The 13,788-nt window shown below is 39.9% G+C and overlaps 1 protein-coding gene across 6 annotated transcripts in view; it reads right to left on the bottom strand.

The window, feature by feature from the left end:
• Positions 1-13,788, bottom strand: part of TEAD1 (TEA domain transcription factor 1) — a 317,833-nt gene that overhangs the window by 47,549 nt on the left and 256,496 nt on the right. For all 6 annotated transcript variants that reach the window (XM_021001876.2, XM_021001875.2, XM_021001877.2 and 3 more), the window contains one exon: positions 12,394-12,518. In XM_021001876.2, coding sequence (XP_020857535.1) covers positions 12,394-12,518 — 125 coding nt within the window. The remainder of the gene's footprint in view (positions 1-12,393; positions 12,519-13,788) is intronic.

Raw genomic sequence — 13,788 nt, 5'->3', positions numbered from 1 at the left:
GAAGGGATCTGAATCTAGTTCTTCTGGCACCATGTTACTAGTGCTTTCCATTCCCTAGTTATGCTGCATTCCCATACTGTACATCAAATAAGTGGTATGTGTTAAGTTTGAAAGGAGAAGAGAGCCCAAGGCTATTATTGTACTGTTTTACGGAAGGGCCTAAACAGAATCATCATCTAAGAGGAGATTTGTGCATATCCCCTTCTTAGACACAGTAACTGATGAGCCAGCCCCAGAAGGTGAGGGACATCATGGTGCCACATGTGACTTGCCAGCTATGGGCTTGCAGGAGGTGTAGCTGCTAGGAAGAACCAGGGTGCAGGGCTCTTTGTATTGCTGGGAAAACCAGTGTCATGATTCCCACTTGTCTGGTCTCACTCATGGAATGCATTTGGACAATGGTTACACCTTCCCTAGCTTTTAAGATTCAGTTTTCAAGAAGGCTAAAGGCTTTTCTAATCTTACTGCCCCCTTATTTCCCTCTACAAAAGCTAGGCAAGAAATCTTTGGCTTCCTTTTCTTTCTCCCTTCATGTACAATCAATTGGCAAAAGTCACCTTTGGAGAGTCCACAGTTTGAACGGCCCTGGCTGGAAATTACAGACTTTGATATGAAACATGTAAAAATCTCATTTTCAAGTATTACTAGCTTACAAAAAAATTTTTTTTTCCAGAGTCTTCTCCATAGAATCTTTTGTCTCCCCTAGAAGACTCAAGTTGCACAGCATTACTCTGACTTACTTGATTTCATACCAACGTCAACAACTACCAAAGTTGGGGAAATAGCACACATTATATTCCAACAGTTACAGTCAGCAGAGGGAGCTCATGACACTCACTTCCTTCTCTCCACGACCTAAGAAAGAGTGCAGACCACTCCATTTGGTGGCCACAGAATGGGGACAGGACTGTGAATCCATCTGTGCCATCAAACCATGCAAGGCACCTTCACATGGAAATCTGCCTCTGGGATCAGAAATCAGGCAGATTCTAATGGCCATTCCTTAACATTCATCCTTGTTGATCTCTCCACAGCCTTTGACACTATTTATAACCCACTTCTCTTGCATTCTCTCTCCTCTCTGGGTTATCATGATACTTCTCTACTTCAGTCTCCTTAGCTGAATCTTCCTCCCCCTATACTCATTAACAGTGGGCGTCCCTTAAGGGTCTGTCTCTATTCTCTATTCTGGTCTCTATTCTCTCCTCTTTCTACATTATCTCCCTCAGTGATCTCAATAGCTCCCATAGACACAATGACCATCTGTATGCAAATAATTCTCAGCTCTATTTATCCAGCCCTAAACACTCTCCTGACCTCTCACAGACTCACACTGCCAACTACCTACTGAATGTCTCTAACTGGATGTATATATTAAACTCAACAAGTCCAAGAAATCTCATTATCCTCCCCCACTAAACCCTCCTCTCTCATCCCTGTTACTGTGGAAAGCACGAGCATCGTCCCAGTTACTCAGGCTTCCATAGTTGGCATCATCCTTGACTCCTCACTCTTACTCCCACCACATAGCTAACCTGTGGCTGAATCTTGTAGCTTCTCCCTTTACAACATGTATACGTCTCCTTCTTTCCACTCACACAGCCACCATCTTCACCTCCTGCCTCAACTGTTACAATCAGGTTGTTCTGACCATGGCACCACTACCAATCCCACTTCCTCCACCTCAATAAATTCTAGTTGCTCCTCATTTATTACTTCCAGGATCAAACAGTAAATCCTGTTTGGCATATACACCTTGCCTTTCTTCTCCTTCCTGTCCTCTTACACTTTATTCTCTTCTAGGAACTTTATGATCTAACAACACCTATCTTCTTGCTATCCTTCACATGTTACACTCTATCTTCTTTCTGCTTTTTCAATTACTATCTCCCTTCTCACCTCCAACTATGACCCTTCTAGCCTCCTTCAAGAATCGGCTCAAATCCCACCTACTGCAAGAAGACTTTCTGCTAGTGTCTTCCCCGTGAAACCACCTTCCATTTATCCTGTAGACATCTTGCATGTACATACATTTTTGCATGTCATCTCTTCCATTACAATATGAACTCGCTGAGGACAAGAACTGTGTTTTTGCTTTTCTTTGTATCCACTGACCTCAGTGCAGGATTTGGCACACAGTAAGTACTTAATACATGCCCACTGACTGACACGCAACAACATTTGAGCCACATTTTTGGTGGACCTCCCCAAAAAAGGGTCTTATACACACCAAAATATTTATTGCGACACTTTTCGTAGCAAAGAACTAGAAAACAGAATAGATTCTCACGGATTGAGCAATAGCTAAACAAAGTATGTATACAAATGTAATAGAATGTTACCTGTTTTATAAGAAGCTATGTATATGATGAATGCCGAGAAGCATGGAAAGACTTATATAACATGCTACGGTGTTGAAATGATGAAAGTCAGCTAAGTCATCTATAAGGCCTGCTATTTTTACAATGCTTGATTTTTCTAAAGATTACATTTGTTTTCCTTCCATTTCCATGGACATTTCTCCCAAACTGAATGAATAAAGAGAAAGCAGGCTAACGCCAAAAAGAAGAAAATGGTTCTGCAGAACTAACCAACATGTTGAAAAAGTCTGATGCAACACACAGTATTCCACAACTGTAATTCCTCCACCTCTGCAAAGAAGCAAGGGAGATGCCTTCTCATAGCTCTGCTTTGGGAACCAAGTTCCTCCTTCCTTCCCTTCCTTCCTTCCTTCTTTCCTTCCTTCCTTCCCTCCTTCCTTCCCTCCTTCCTTCCTTCCTTCCTTCCTTCCTTCCTTCCTTCCTTCCTTCCTTCCTTCCTTCCTTCCTTCCTTCCTTCTTTCTTTCATAATTCTGTAGCATTCCATTTCAAGTGTTTTGTTATTGCTGCTCTATTTTTGTAGTCACTGTGTAAACTGTTTTCCTGGTTCTGCTTACTTCACTTTGTTGCATGTTATGTAAGTCTTTCCATGCTTCTTAGCACTCATCATAGTCACTGCTTCTTATGAAACTGGTAACATTCCATGGCATTTGCATATGTACTTTGTTTAGCCATTCCTCAATCCAGGGGCATCTATTCTGTTTTCTAGTTCTTTATAATTCTTTGCCACTATGAAAACTGCTGCAATAAATATTTTGGTGTGTATAATCCCCTTTGGGGTGGTGTCACTAAAATCTATGGAATATATGCCCAATAGTGAAATTTCTGGATCAAGGATACCCTTGATAGACATTTCAGGCAGTTTATATAACTACAGATGGCTTTCCAGAATGGTTGGCCCAATTCATAGCTCCACCAACAATACAATAGTGCATAATAATAATCTTTTGATAATTCCACCAACGTTGATTATACCCATCTTTTGTCATCTTTATTAAGTTGGTGGTGTAAGATGAAACCTCAAAGCTGTTTTGATTTGCATTTTCCTGTGATTTGGAAGAAATGTTTCAAATAGTTATTAATAGTTTAAGATTACTCTTTCCTAAGAGTAACTACTAAAGCTTCATGTTTCTCCATTATAAATTTAACAGTTTTGAGCTGGTGGGATTTCCAAAAGTTATCTAGTTCTTCCTATCTCTAAGCTGGGCCCTAAAGCTGTGCCCACATCACTGTTTTACATGTGTCTCCTTCTATTTATCATTGTAGGATATCAGTTGGTCCAAATGGTATGAATCCAAAATAGAGTAAAGCTGAATTACTTAGGACTCCATTTATTCTGAATATATTAGAATCTCATCTTGTTGAAGCTCGTTTATTTTGGCATTACATGGAAAGAAGGATTTTGCTAAGTAAATTCAAAATGTGATGGATTGAAAAACTATAAACTGCCTTTAAAAACTTAACCAACTCTTTCTTTAAAAAAAAAAAAGAAACAAAACATAATCTTAGTTTTGGATGACAAATTCCTAAACAAAGTGCAGTACATTAGGCAACCATTAAGCAACCATATGCAATTATAATGCTATTAAGATTAAAAGTATGAAGAATACAAAGAAATTTAAGGCTTTTATGAAATTACTCAAAGCTGAACAATCATAATTAGAAGAAAAATAAAGTAAAAATAAATGAGAATGACAAAAAATTTCTCAGGGGACTTACAGTGATTTACTAGAATGATGTTAAGATATTTTATACTGAAATTAATTTAGATATAAGTAATCATCAAACAAGTTTAGTTATTTGTGCTGATGTGCAATGTTAATTATTTAATAACTTTTTTTTTTTTTAAAGAAAGATCATGGAGAACAAAAAAGGTGCCACAGGACTTGCAAAGGGAAATTATCCTGATTTTCATAAAAGGGAAATGAGCCGAATCTTTAAATTATAGGCCTGACCTTGAGATTCCTGGCAAAACTTAAGGCTCCATTAAAGTAAAAAATGGTACATCAACATTTAGAAAATAAGCAGTGGTCCCCAAGAGCCAGAGGGATTTCTTCAAGAATAAGTCATGCCAATCTAACATCATTTGCTTTGGATACGTAATTGCTGGAATGGAAAGACAGCATGCCTAGATCGCCATAGATGGAGTTTACCTAGATTTCAGTCAGCATTTGTCAAAAACTCTTATAGCATTTCTGTGGGCAAGACACAAAAATGTAGGATACTACGATAGCACAAGTCAGGGAGATTCCAAGTGGGTTAAAAGAACAGTCATTAATGGAGCAAAGTCAACTTGGAGAGAGGTCTCTAAGTTAAGTACTTGAGGAATCTTGGTTCTCTTCTGTTCAGAATTCCTGTCAATGATTTGGATGAAAGCCTAGTGTAGACAGAGTACACAGATGGTACAGTAAATGGAGTGCTGCCCTTAGAATCAGGAGGACCTGAGTTTACATCTGGCCTCAGACACTTACTAGTTGTGTGACCCTGAGCAAGTCACTTAATCCTATTTTTCTCAGTTTCCTCATCTGTAAAATGAGCTGGAGAAGGAAATGGCAAACCACTCCAGTATCTCTGCTAAGAAAATTCCAAATGGGTTCACAAAGAGTCTGACACAACTGAGAAATGACCAAACAACAACAACATAGTACAGATCAGTGGTGTCAAACTCAAAGAGAAACAGAGGCCATGAAACTGTAAACGAGGATCCCTGTGGGCAACACGTTGACTTATAAAAAACAAATCTGAAGGGGTGGGTAGGTTGTGCAGTGGATAGAGCACCAGCCCTAGAGTCAGGAGGACCTGAGTTCAAATCTGGTCTCAGACCAGACACTTGACATTTACTAGCTGTGTAACCCTGGGCAAGTCACTTAACCCCACTGCCTAGCAAAAAAACCCAAAAAACAAATCTGAATATTATCTATGCTCTACTGTATTTTTATTTATATTTCCCAATCATATTTTAATTTGGCTCAGGTGTAGTTGGGAGTTAGTGGCCTGTGGCCGTATACCTCTTAATACCTTTGGTGTAGAAGACACGAAGCCAAGAAGGATGACTCTTTAATGCACTGGACGACAGTCAAAATCCAAAAAGATCCTCTCTTATATGGCCAGAAGCCTGGGCTGAATCTACTAAGACAACATTTAATTAGGAGAAACAGGCAGTCTTATATTGGGATTCAAGAGCTAAACTTCTCAAGTAGAAGAAGGAGGAGGCACGACTAGCAAGCTATTTACCTGAAAAAGACCTGGAGATATGGACACTCCAAATGAGTCAACAGCACAATATAGAAATGGGAACAAACTAAAATGTAACTGAAGAAGACAGACTTAGGCTTGGAATAAAAAGGAATTTCCTACCAACCAGAGCTTCTCCAAAGTAGAATGAGCTGTCTTCAAAGATATTGGCTTCCCCCATTCTAGAAGACTTCATGGTAATTAGGACTGGCCACTTAAAGCAGTTACTGAAATGGGGATTTTTGGCTTAATTGGAGTAGATGGCCTTTGAGGCCCTTTTGATATTGAAATTCTACCAAAAAATAAAAAATAAAAAAAAGGTCTTAGCTGTTCACTAAAGTGGGCCCTATCACACCTTTGCTTGATTCAGCTCTCCAAAGGAAAGACAAATTGGTCACACTTGTGCTCAAAGAAAGCGGAATTACTGCCTTAAGAACTCTGGTGACCCCCAGTCTCCTTCAAGGCCTCCCAACGGGCAGATCCAGGACATCAGCTATTTCACATGGATCTTATACATCATTTCACTTTATTTCTCTAGTGACCGATGCTCACAGTTCTTGCAATACCTATTTGGCTTCCCTGAGATCTTGGCCAAGGCTGTTGGGGGCTCCTTGTGTACCTCCTTAGGGTCAACTCAGTCTATTCCTTTGGATCTGATTACTCTAATTTTCCTTTGCATTTTTCCAAACCTTGCAGAAGCAAAAAAGTGGCTAATAAAAGCTTAGCCAATGCGAACTCCCAACTCCCAAGAGAGCTTGTTCATTATGGACCCCACCTCCCTCTGCCAGTTGCCACAGTGGTTGTTGATTAAATTAATCCCTTGCCTGTTGTACACACGCAGCTAGCCTCAGACAATGTACAATAAAACTTAAAAAAAAAAACTATAAAAATTCAGACTGTACTTCCTTCAATTTGTCTGAATTAACCAAATTTTGCTTTAGTATGAGTAATTATCTGTGACTTTTGGAAGTCTTTCTCTATAAACTTAAAGAGGAAATAATTGCTTCTTTTTAGTTAGTTTCAAACAATAGGAAAAGTGACTCTTGTGAGTTTGGTTTAATGGAGTTTCTATGGCTGTTGATATAGACACAGACTTGAACTCTCTATTTTACCAGAGCTGTAATGAGCTTCCCTCAGGCCAGACTCAAGGTAGACTTACTGAATTACCTCTAAAGAGATTCCATTAACTCCAGGCCACAGTCTGGCTCAGATGACAAGATACCTGCAGCCCATCAGAGGCAAAGAGAAGCTCAAGGTAAAGGATGGTCTGTGTTTGGGTGGGAGATCAAGGGCAAAAGTTCAGCCTTGAGCTTTCTTTGCTGTCTTTCATCAAAGGGATCAAGGCCTTTGATAACATCTGGAGGTCTGGTTGCAGCAGCTGTTGTCAATATGGCGGCCCAGAGAAGCTGGCAGTTTTCAAGATTTATCCGGAAAGGAAGATGCAGCTATCTGGGGATGGACAGAACTCTAATCTCTTTCTGATGGTGACAGTCAGCTTGAAGGTGGCTAGGATCTGTGTCTGATGATTTAGGAAATTTTCAGTGGAAGGAGAGATTTGGAAAGCTGCATTTACCTTCAGAACCAGGTGGGACAAAAGTATCAACCGAAGAATTGCTTTCAGGTCCTATTTCCTGGTGGTTCTGAAGGCTCTCTTGCCCAGCTTTCCAAATCTCTCCCTTCACTGAACTGCTACCCAGATTAAGGCCTGATTTTTTACAACTTTCACTTCCTAATATAATCTAAAACACTATTCTCATTCCCCATCTAGAGTCAAGAAAACAAATATGCCTCTTCTTTACAAAGACCTATTTCCACCCTATACATTTTATGTACCATACCCATGAATAAATTTTCATTTAAATGAGAGGCATGCCGGAAGTGGCAAAGAAAATCAGTTAAGTGTCCACTGCCAAGTTATGAAGAAGCTGGGAAAGGAAGCTCTATAGGAATAATTATAACTGTGATAATAGTGATGCTAAAGTCTTGATCTGATCCCGCAGTGGGGCTCAGAGGTGGCCCTGAGTTCTAGAAGCTGATTAGTGGTATTAAAAATTGAACAAGTCCTTGTGTGGTCTGATGCTGAGTGAAGTGAGCAGAACCAGGAGTACATTGTACACAATAACAGCCACGTTGTGCCATGACTAATATTGATAGACTTAACCCTTCCCAGCAATACAAGGATCTAAGACATCTCCAAAGGCCGTGTGGTGGAAAATGCTATCCACATCCAAAGAAAGAACTATGGAGTTTGAATGTAGATCGAAGCATACTATTTGCTATATTTTTTCTTCTATTGAGTTTTGTTTCCTTTCCTGGTGGTTCCTCCTATTGGTTCCAATTCTTGCTTACAACAGCACTAATGTGAAAATATGTTTAATCGGAATGTAAATGTATAGCCTGTATCAGATTGTGCGCTGTCTTGGGGTGGGCAGGAAGGGGGAGAAAAATTTTAAACTCAAAAGCATATGGAAGTGATTGTTGATAAATCAAAATAAATTTTTAAAAAAGAGCTGAACAAGTCTTGCCAAGCTAGAATGGCTTTGAATATGGCCCTAGCATTTATTGTGAGAGAAGCATAATTTTAGAGTTTAGAGATGCTCATCAGAAGTTGGCTTCAAGGTCAGGAAGCTCGTGGTCACAGGAATAGTCAAAGACCACCTATTCAGTGATAGAGAAGTTCTGCGTTACATCGATGTAAGAAGTATCCACAAAGGTATGAAAATATTAAGTAATAACAGTAACCATTCGAGCTTATCTAGTGTGTTCTGGTTTAAAAGAGTACCTTTCCCAAAAGAACCTCTGGGTCATACAAAGTAACACAATCTGGGGTTTACAGCTAAGGAAACTGAGGCTTGACAAGCTAAACTGACTGGCACAGCCACACTGGTAGTCCGAGAGCTGGAACTCAAACGCAGGTTTTCCACAGCAGGTTTAGCGCTCTTTCCACCACAATGAGTAGTGCCTTATAACCAAGAGCCCTAATCTTGGCAGTGCTCTGATCTTAGTCCTTCCCCAGGCTTCTCGCAAACTCTTTATGAGTCGGTATGGCAGTGAATCCTTCCCTCATCTGTCTCAGAAGAACACAGGCTAAGAATCCTGTTGTGAGAGAAGTGTTCCTTGCTATGACTGGGAAGCTTTTAAAACCAGAAATTTAGCAGTGAAGATGGGCAAGGAGGCTTTCCTTCACAAAACTGAGTAAATGTGGACCGCTTTCAAAGGGCCCAACTCTCATTTTCTGCACACCTCCAGTAGGGTGCAAAAGCCCACTGTATACGATGGTAGAGAGAAAAAGGAGATTAGGGTCTGCAATCTGGGGAAGGTACCAATACTAGTATTCCCAAGCTACACTAAATAGATATCATGGAGATCTGAAGCAGGTCTATAAAACAGTTAATAGCTAATTTCTTAAGAATAACTAGGTATATTTAAAGACTGAAATGTAACAAAAAAAATCAAGCATCATCATAGCTAGCATTTTAATCTTTAAGCAAAAATATTATATTTATTAAAAGATTTACTTTATTTGTTAAAATACTTAACATGGTATTTTAATTTTGGCAAAACCCTTTATATGTATTATCTCATTTGATCCTCACAAAAACCCTACAGTGCAGGTGCTATTATTATCTTCATTTTAGAAATGAAGAAAACTGAGGCTGACAGAGGTTAAGTGACTTGACCAGAGTCGCACAGCTAAGTGCCCGAGGCAGAACTGAAATCAGGTCTTCCAACCAGAAATCCAGCCTCCTAGTTGCTCAGATAAAACATTAAACTCTAAGCTTTAGGTTCAAGAAATAGTGCTTTTACCGCCTACTAGTGACTATTTGTTATACATGCAAAGTTAAATAATAATATAATAGGAGTATTAAAAGGTATAACTAAGCATGATAATAAATTTTAAGTTCCAACCAAAATCCCACCTTCTACAGGATGTCTTCCCAACCAATCCCTCTCTCATTCTAGTGACTTCCCTCTTTTAATTACTTCCTATTTATGCTGTACAGAGTTTGCTTTCTATAGATTTGCTTACACGTTGCCTCCCTCATTAGAGTGTAAGCTCCTTTGAGGGCAGGGACTGTCTTTTGCCTCTTTTTGTATCCTCCGGGCTTAGCACAGTGCCTGGCATATACTAAACACTTAATACATGTTTACTGATTGATCATTTTTTGGCTCTACATAGCTTTGGTCAGATGAATTTTCAGATTTAAAATCCAGGTATATCTTATAGGCTTGGGCTTGAGACACAAATTTAAGCCATGATGACAGCATTGTTTTGGGACAGCAAGGTGGAATAGTAGACAGGTCCTAAGTCAGGAAGACTCATCTTCTTAAGTTCAAATCTGACTTTAAACATTTACTAGCTGTATGACCTTGGGCAAGCCACTTCACCCTATTTGCCTCAGTTTCCTCATCAGTAAAATCAGCCAGAGAAGAAAATGGCAAAGCAATCTATCTCTGCCAAGAAAAACCCAAATGGGATCACAAATAGTTGGACACAAATGAAACGACGACTGAACAAAAAAACAACATTATAGGAAAGAAAACTAATAGTATTATTTTTTAAAAAACTTAAAATTTGACTACTTTCCAAAGGTAAGGAGGCAGCAATAATCTTTCAATTTCCCCAGGCCCCATCCCTCTCCTAACCTCACCAAAACAAAAGCGAAAAACATACTTTTTTTTCCTTATCCCAAGGTCTTGCCATTTTAGTTTATACCAGATCTGCAATAAATTCTAGGTTCCCGCAGGACCAAAGAAGTCTAGTCATATGTCGTGTGAAAAACCAAACTTAATGACATTACAAGTTCAATTAAGCCAACATGTGCTGCTGGGCAGGGAAGCTGGTGCAGTATTGTTTTTGTTGGCCTGGGCATGTGAAATAGCATCACTGCTGGCCAACCTGGGCCCAGATACGACTTTTAGAGATGAACAAAATAATAGGTACGGGGTAGTCATAGTCATTTAAAGGAGGAAAAGTTTTACTACCCAATGCCTTTCAGATTTGCCTTCCAAGGTAATCACAAATCAAGAAAAGATAGGCTCATGCTTCCAGACCTCAGGTCCTCTGATTATCCCAGGTCTGGAAGTTACCAGGAAAGACCATCCGGTCCAAACTCTGACTTCTTATCTGTGCGTGAGAGATGGGTGTCTACTCCCTTCATAAACATCTCCAGGAACTTTACTTGGGCATATTCAAGTAATGAGCAGTGTGGTGTGGATGGAAAGTTGGTCTCCATTAAGAAGAGTCCAGCCTCTGATAAATATTGTCTATGGCACCCTGGGCAAGTCACTTAAGAGCATAGGTTATAAAATAAGTACTGATCAATGGGAGCTTTCTATGCCAATAAAATCACAGGTTCTTCACTTAGACTAGCTCAAAAGTGTTTAACACAGAGCCCACTGGGCACTTAACATTTCCAAGTGCAGCTGGAACCAGTTTAAAATGTAACTGGGAAATAAAACTACACACACACACACACACACACACACACACACACACACACGAACTGCTTACATTGAGATTGCCCAAGAAAGCTCTTCCAACAAGGCCTCCACAATTCCCCAGCCCACCTCCCCATTCCATGTCTAAAGCATCCAGAAGACAAGGGCATTTAGCTATTTCTATCCCCTAAGAGATGCAACATCATTCATTCAACCAATAGTTCATTTAAAGACTCATTTCCCACCCAGCTGCTCTCCTGAACTTCATGCTCTTCAGAAACTCATTATTTCTGCAAGATGAAATCAACTCTAACCCTCACACCTCCTCAGCACCCCTTGCTCATGTCACCCTCCCTCCCTCCCTCTGGTTGGAGAGGAGACATCTGGAAGCTCCTCCTATATCTTCCACCACTTGAAGGAGGGAGAATGCTTAGGACATTCATCTCCATCATTTCCCAACAGGCTACTCTCCTGGACTTCAGGGTCTCCAGAAACTCACCATTCTGCAAGATGAAATCAACTCTAAAACTCATCCCATCTAAGGTTATTTCCCAACCCGGCTGCAGGACTTCTTCATGTACTCCACCACAACCCTCCATTTTCTTTTTAGGTTCTTTTTATGTGTTGCTTCCCCTGTTAGATGTGAGCTCCTTGAGGGCAGGAACTGTCTTATGCCTTTCTTTGTATCTTCAGTGCCTCTGGAAGGCACTTAATAAATGTTTATTGACTCTGTGACTCTGAAGCAGTCATTCAATCCCTATCAATTCCATCTGTATTCAGGGTTTATTAGACCCTTTTCAGAGAGCTTTTGATAGGTAGGTGAGCACAGGCTACTAACATGGTCATTGTTCTTCTAGGGCAAGGAGGGAGGGGAAGGGGTGCAGAACACAGAGGCCAGCAATGCAAAAAAAGCAAATTTTGGCTCTCTTCCTCTTTCTTTTTTTTCTTTAAATTTTTTTTTGGTTGTTATAAAGGATCATTCTCTGGGAGGGTAGATTGATGCAGGGAGAAATCTAGGTAATATACAATCAAAAGATATCAACAAAAATCTGTTTAAAAAGAGAACTTGATGGAACTCTGAGTCTAATGCAAGTAAATAACAAAGTTCTCTAATAATATCTAAATATTTTTCAATAATAATCAATTTTATTTATTTGGTCAGAAATGGATAAAACCAAAATGCTTACTTATGTCTCTGATCATAGCTGGCATTTTATAGACAGAAATCAAGAGTCATGTGATTTCTGAAGGAAGGAGGGACAAAGAAAAGCTTTAGGAAAGTGTGTCGCGAGCCCAAGACCACTAGGTCAGGAGCCATTTCTTTCTGATAACACTCACCGAGTCTGGGTCTCGCTGCTGTTCAAGAAAAGCTGAGAACTCCACAAGTCGAAGTTTGGTTGTCCCAATGGAACGGCCCTGCCATGCAGGAACTGAGGGTGCTGGTGCGGATGTAGGCTCGAACCCTGAAACACCAACCAACCATGACCTTCAGGCTCTAGCCATTCATCTAAATTAAACATGGATTCCTTCCCAAGATCTGCAGGCTCCTTAAGGAGACAATGTTCTTAACAACTCAATTTGAACCCAGGTTTGGGGAGGAAGGACAACCAGTTGCATTAGCATCCCAAGACAGACCCAAGCCAATGAGCTGCAGTTGTACAAAGGGTTTTTACAAAGGCTACACAACCCTAGTAGACTAAAATTCCTTCCTTATTTTTCTGACATTCAGCAAATGTTTCAGGGTAAAGATTCTCTAAGATTTTTAGTCTTTGGCAGTCTAGTGAAACTTATGGACCCCTTCTCAGAATAGTGGTTTTAAATATATAAAATAAAATACACATGATCATAAAAGAAACCTATCATATTGAAATATGGTTATCCAAATATATATTTTTAAAGTTTTACATTGACTGGTTTTGCTAATTTTTGTTCTTTTCTTCCTCTCTGTCTTTCACAAACTATTTGTTACATGAGATGGCTGTCTGGGAGTAGGGAAGTAATATGGAGGAATATTAAGTCAATGTAAAAATTTATTTAAAAATATCAGCTCATGGACCTTGCTCACCACCCCTCCCCCAATCTATCACACTTAAGGTTAACTCTATCAATCTACTAGGTTAAGAATTCTTTTTCAATAGAGATGCCTTTTTCTCTCCAAAGATAGAATTAGAAATACAGATAATTTCCCAGGAGACCATGACAAGCCTCATTACCTTGCTTAGCATCACCTCCATGAGAGAGCTGTCCCCATCATTAGAAAATAAACCCTGAGCATGGACCATGCTCTCAGAGATAAAGAGCAGAGGAGGATACAGAAAAGAATCTTTGCTTTCTGGAGAGTTTACAAACTAAAGAAAGAGGCTAGCACTCCTGTCTTCTGTACTTGGGAGAAGTAAGAATAGCAATGAGGACTAGATGAATGTTTACAACAGCCTTGCCTTAGCTTGTCCTGTGTGAAAGAGCAGTCTGGTAGCTTCTAATGAAAGTCATGGTTCTGACAGAAACAGACAGGAATCCTGTTCATCGCTCTAACAGGCTCTTAAAAGGCTGCCATTAGGAGCACAGGACTTCTTGTTGACACATTATAAACATAGTTTATAATGATTTAGGGGTCCCCAGTTTGTATATGTAGTTCTGGGCTCTCTCTTAGGCACAGGAGACCTGGAAGTAGCAGTACCTCCCAGACCACCAGTCCTGTGTCCAGCCTGGTCCTCACAGCCATCATTTGTGGAA

Source organism: Phascolarctos cinereus, unplaced genomic scaffold (assembly GCF_003287225.1).
Source record: "Phascolarctos cinereus isolate Bilbo 61053 unplaced genomic scaffold, phaCin_HiC Scaffold_9;HRSCAF=440, whole genome shotgun sequence".
Lineage (NCBI taxonomy): Eukaryota > Metazoa > Chordata > Mammalia > Diprotodontia > Phascolarctidae > Phascolarctos > Phascolarctos cinereus.
This window is presented reverse-complemented; position numbering and strand designations above follow the sequence as displayed.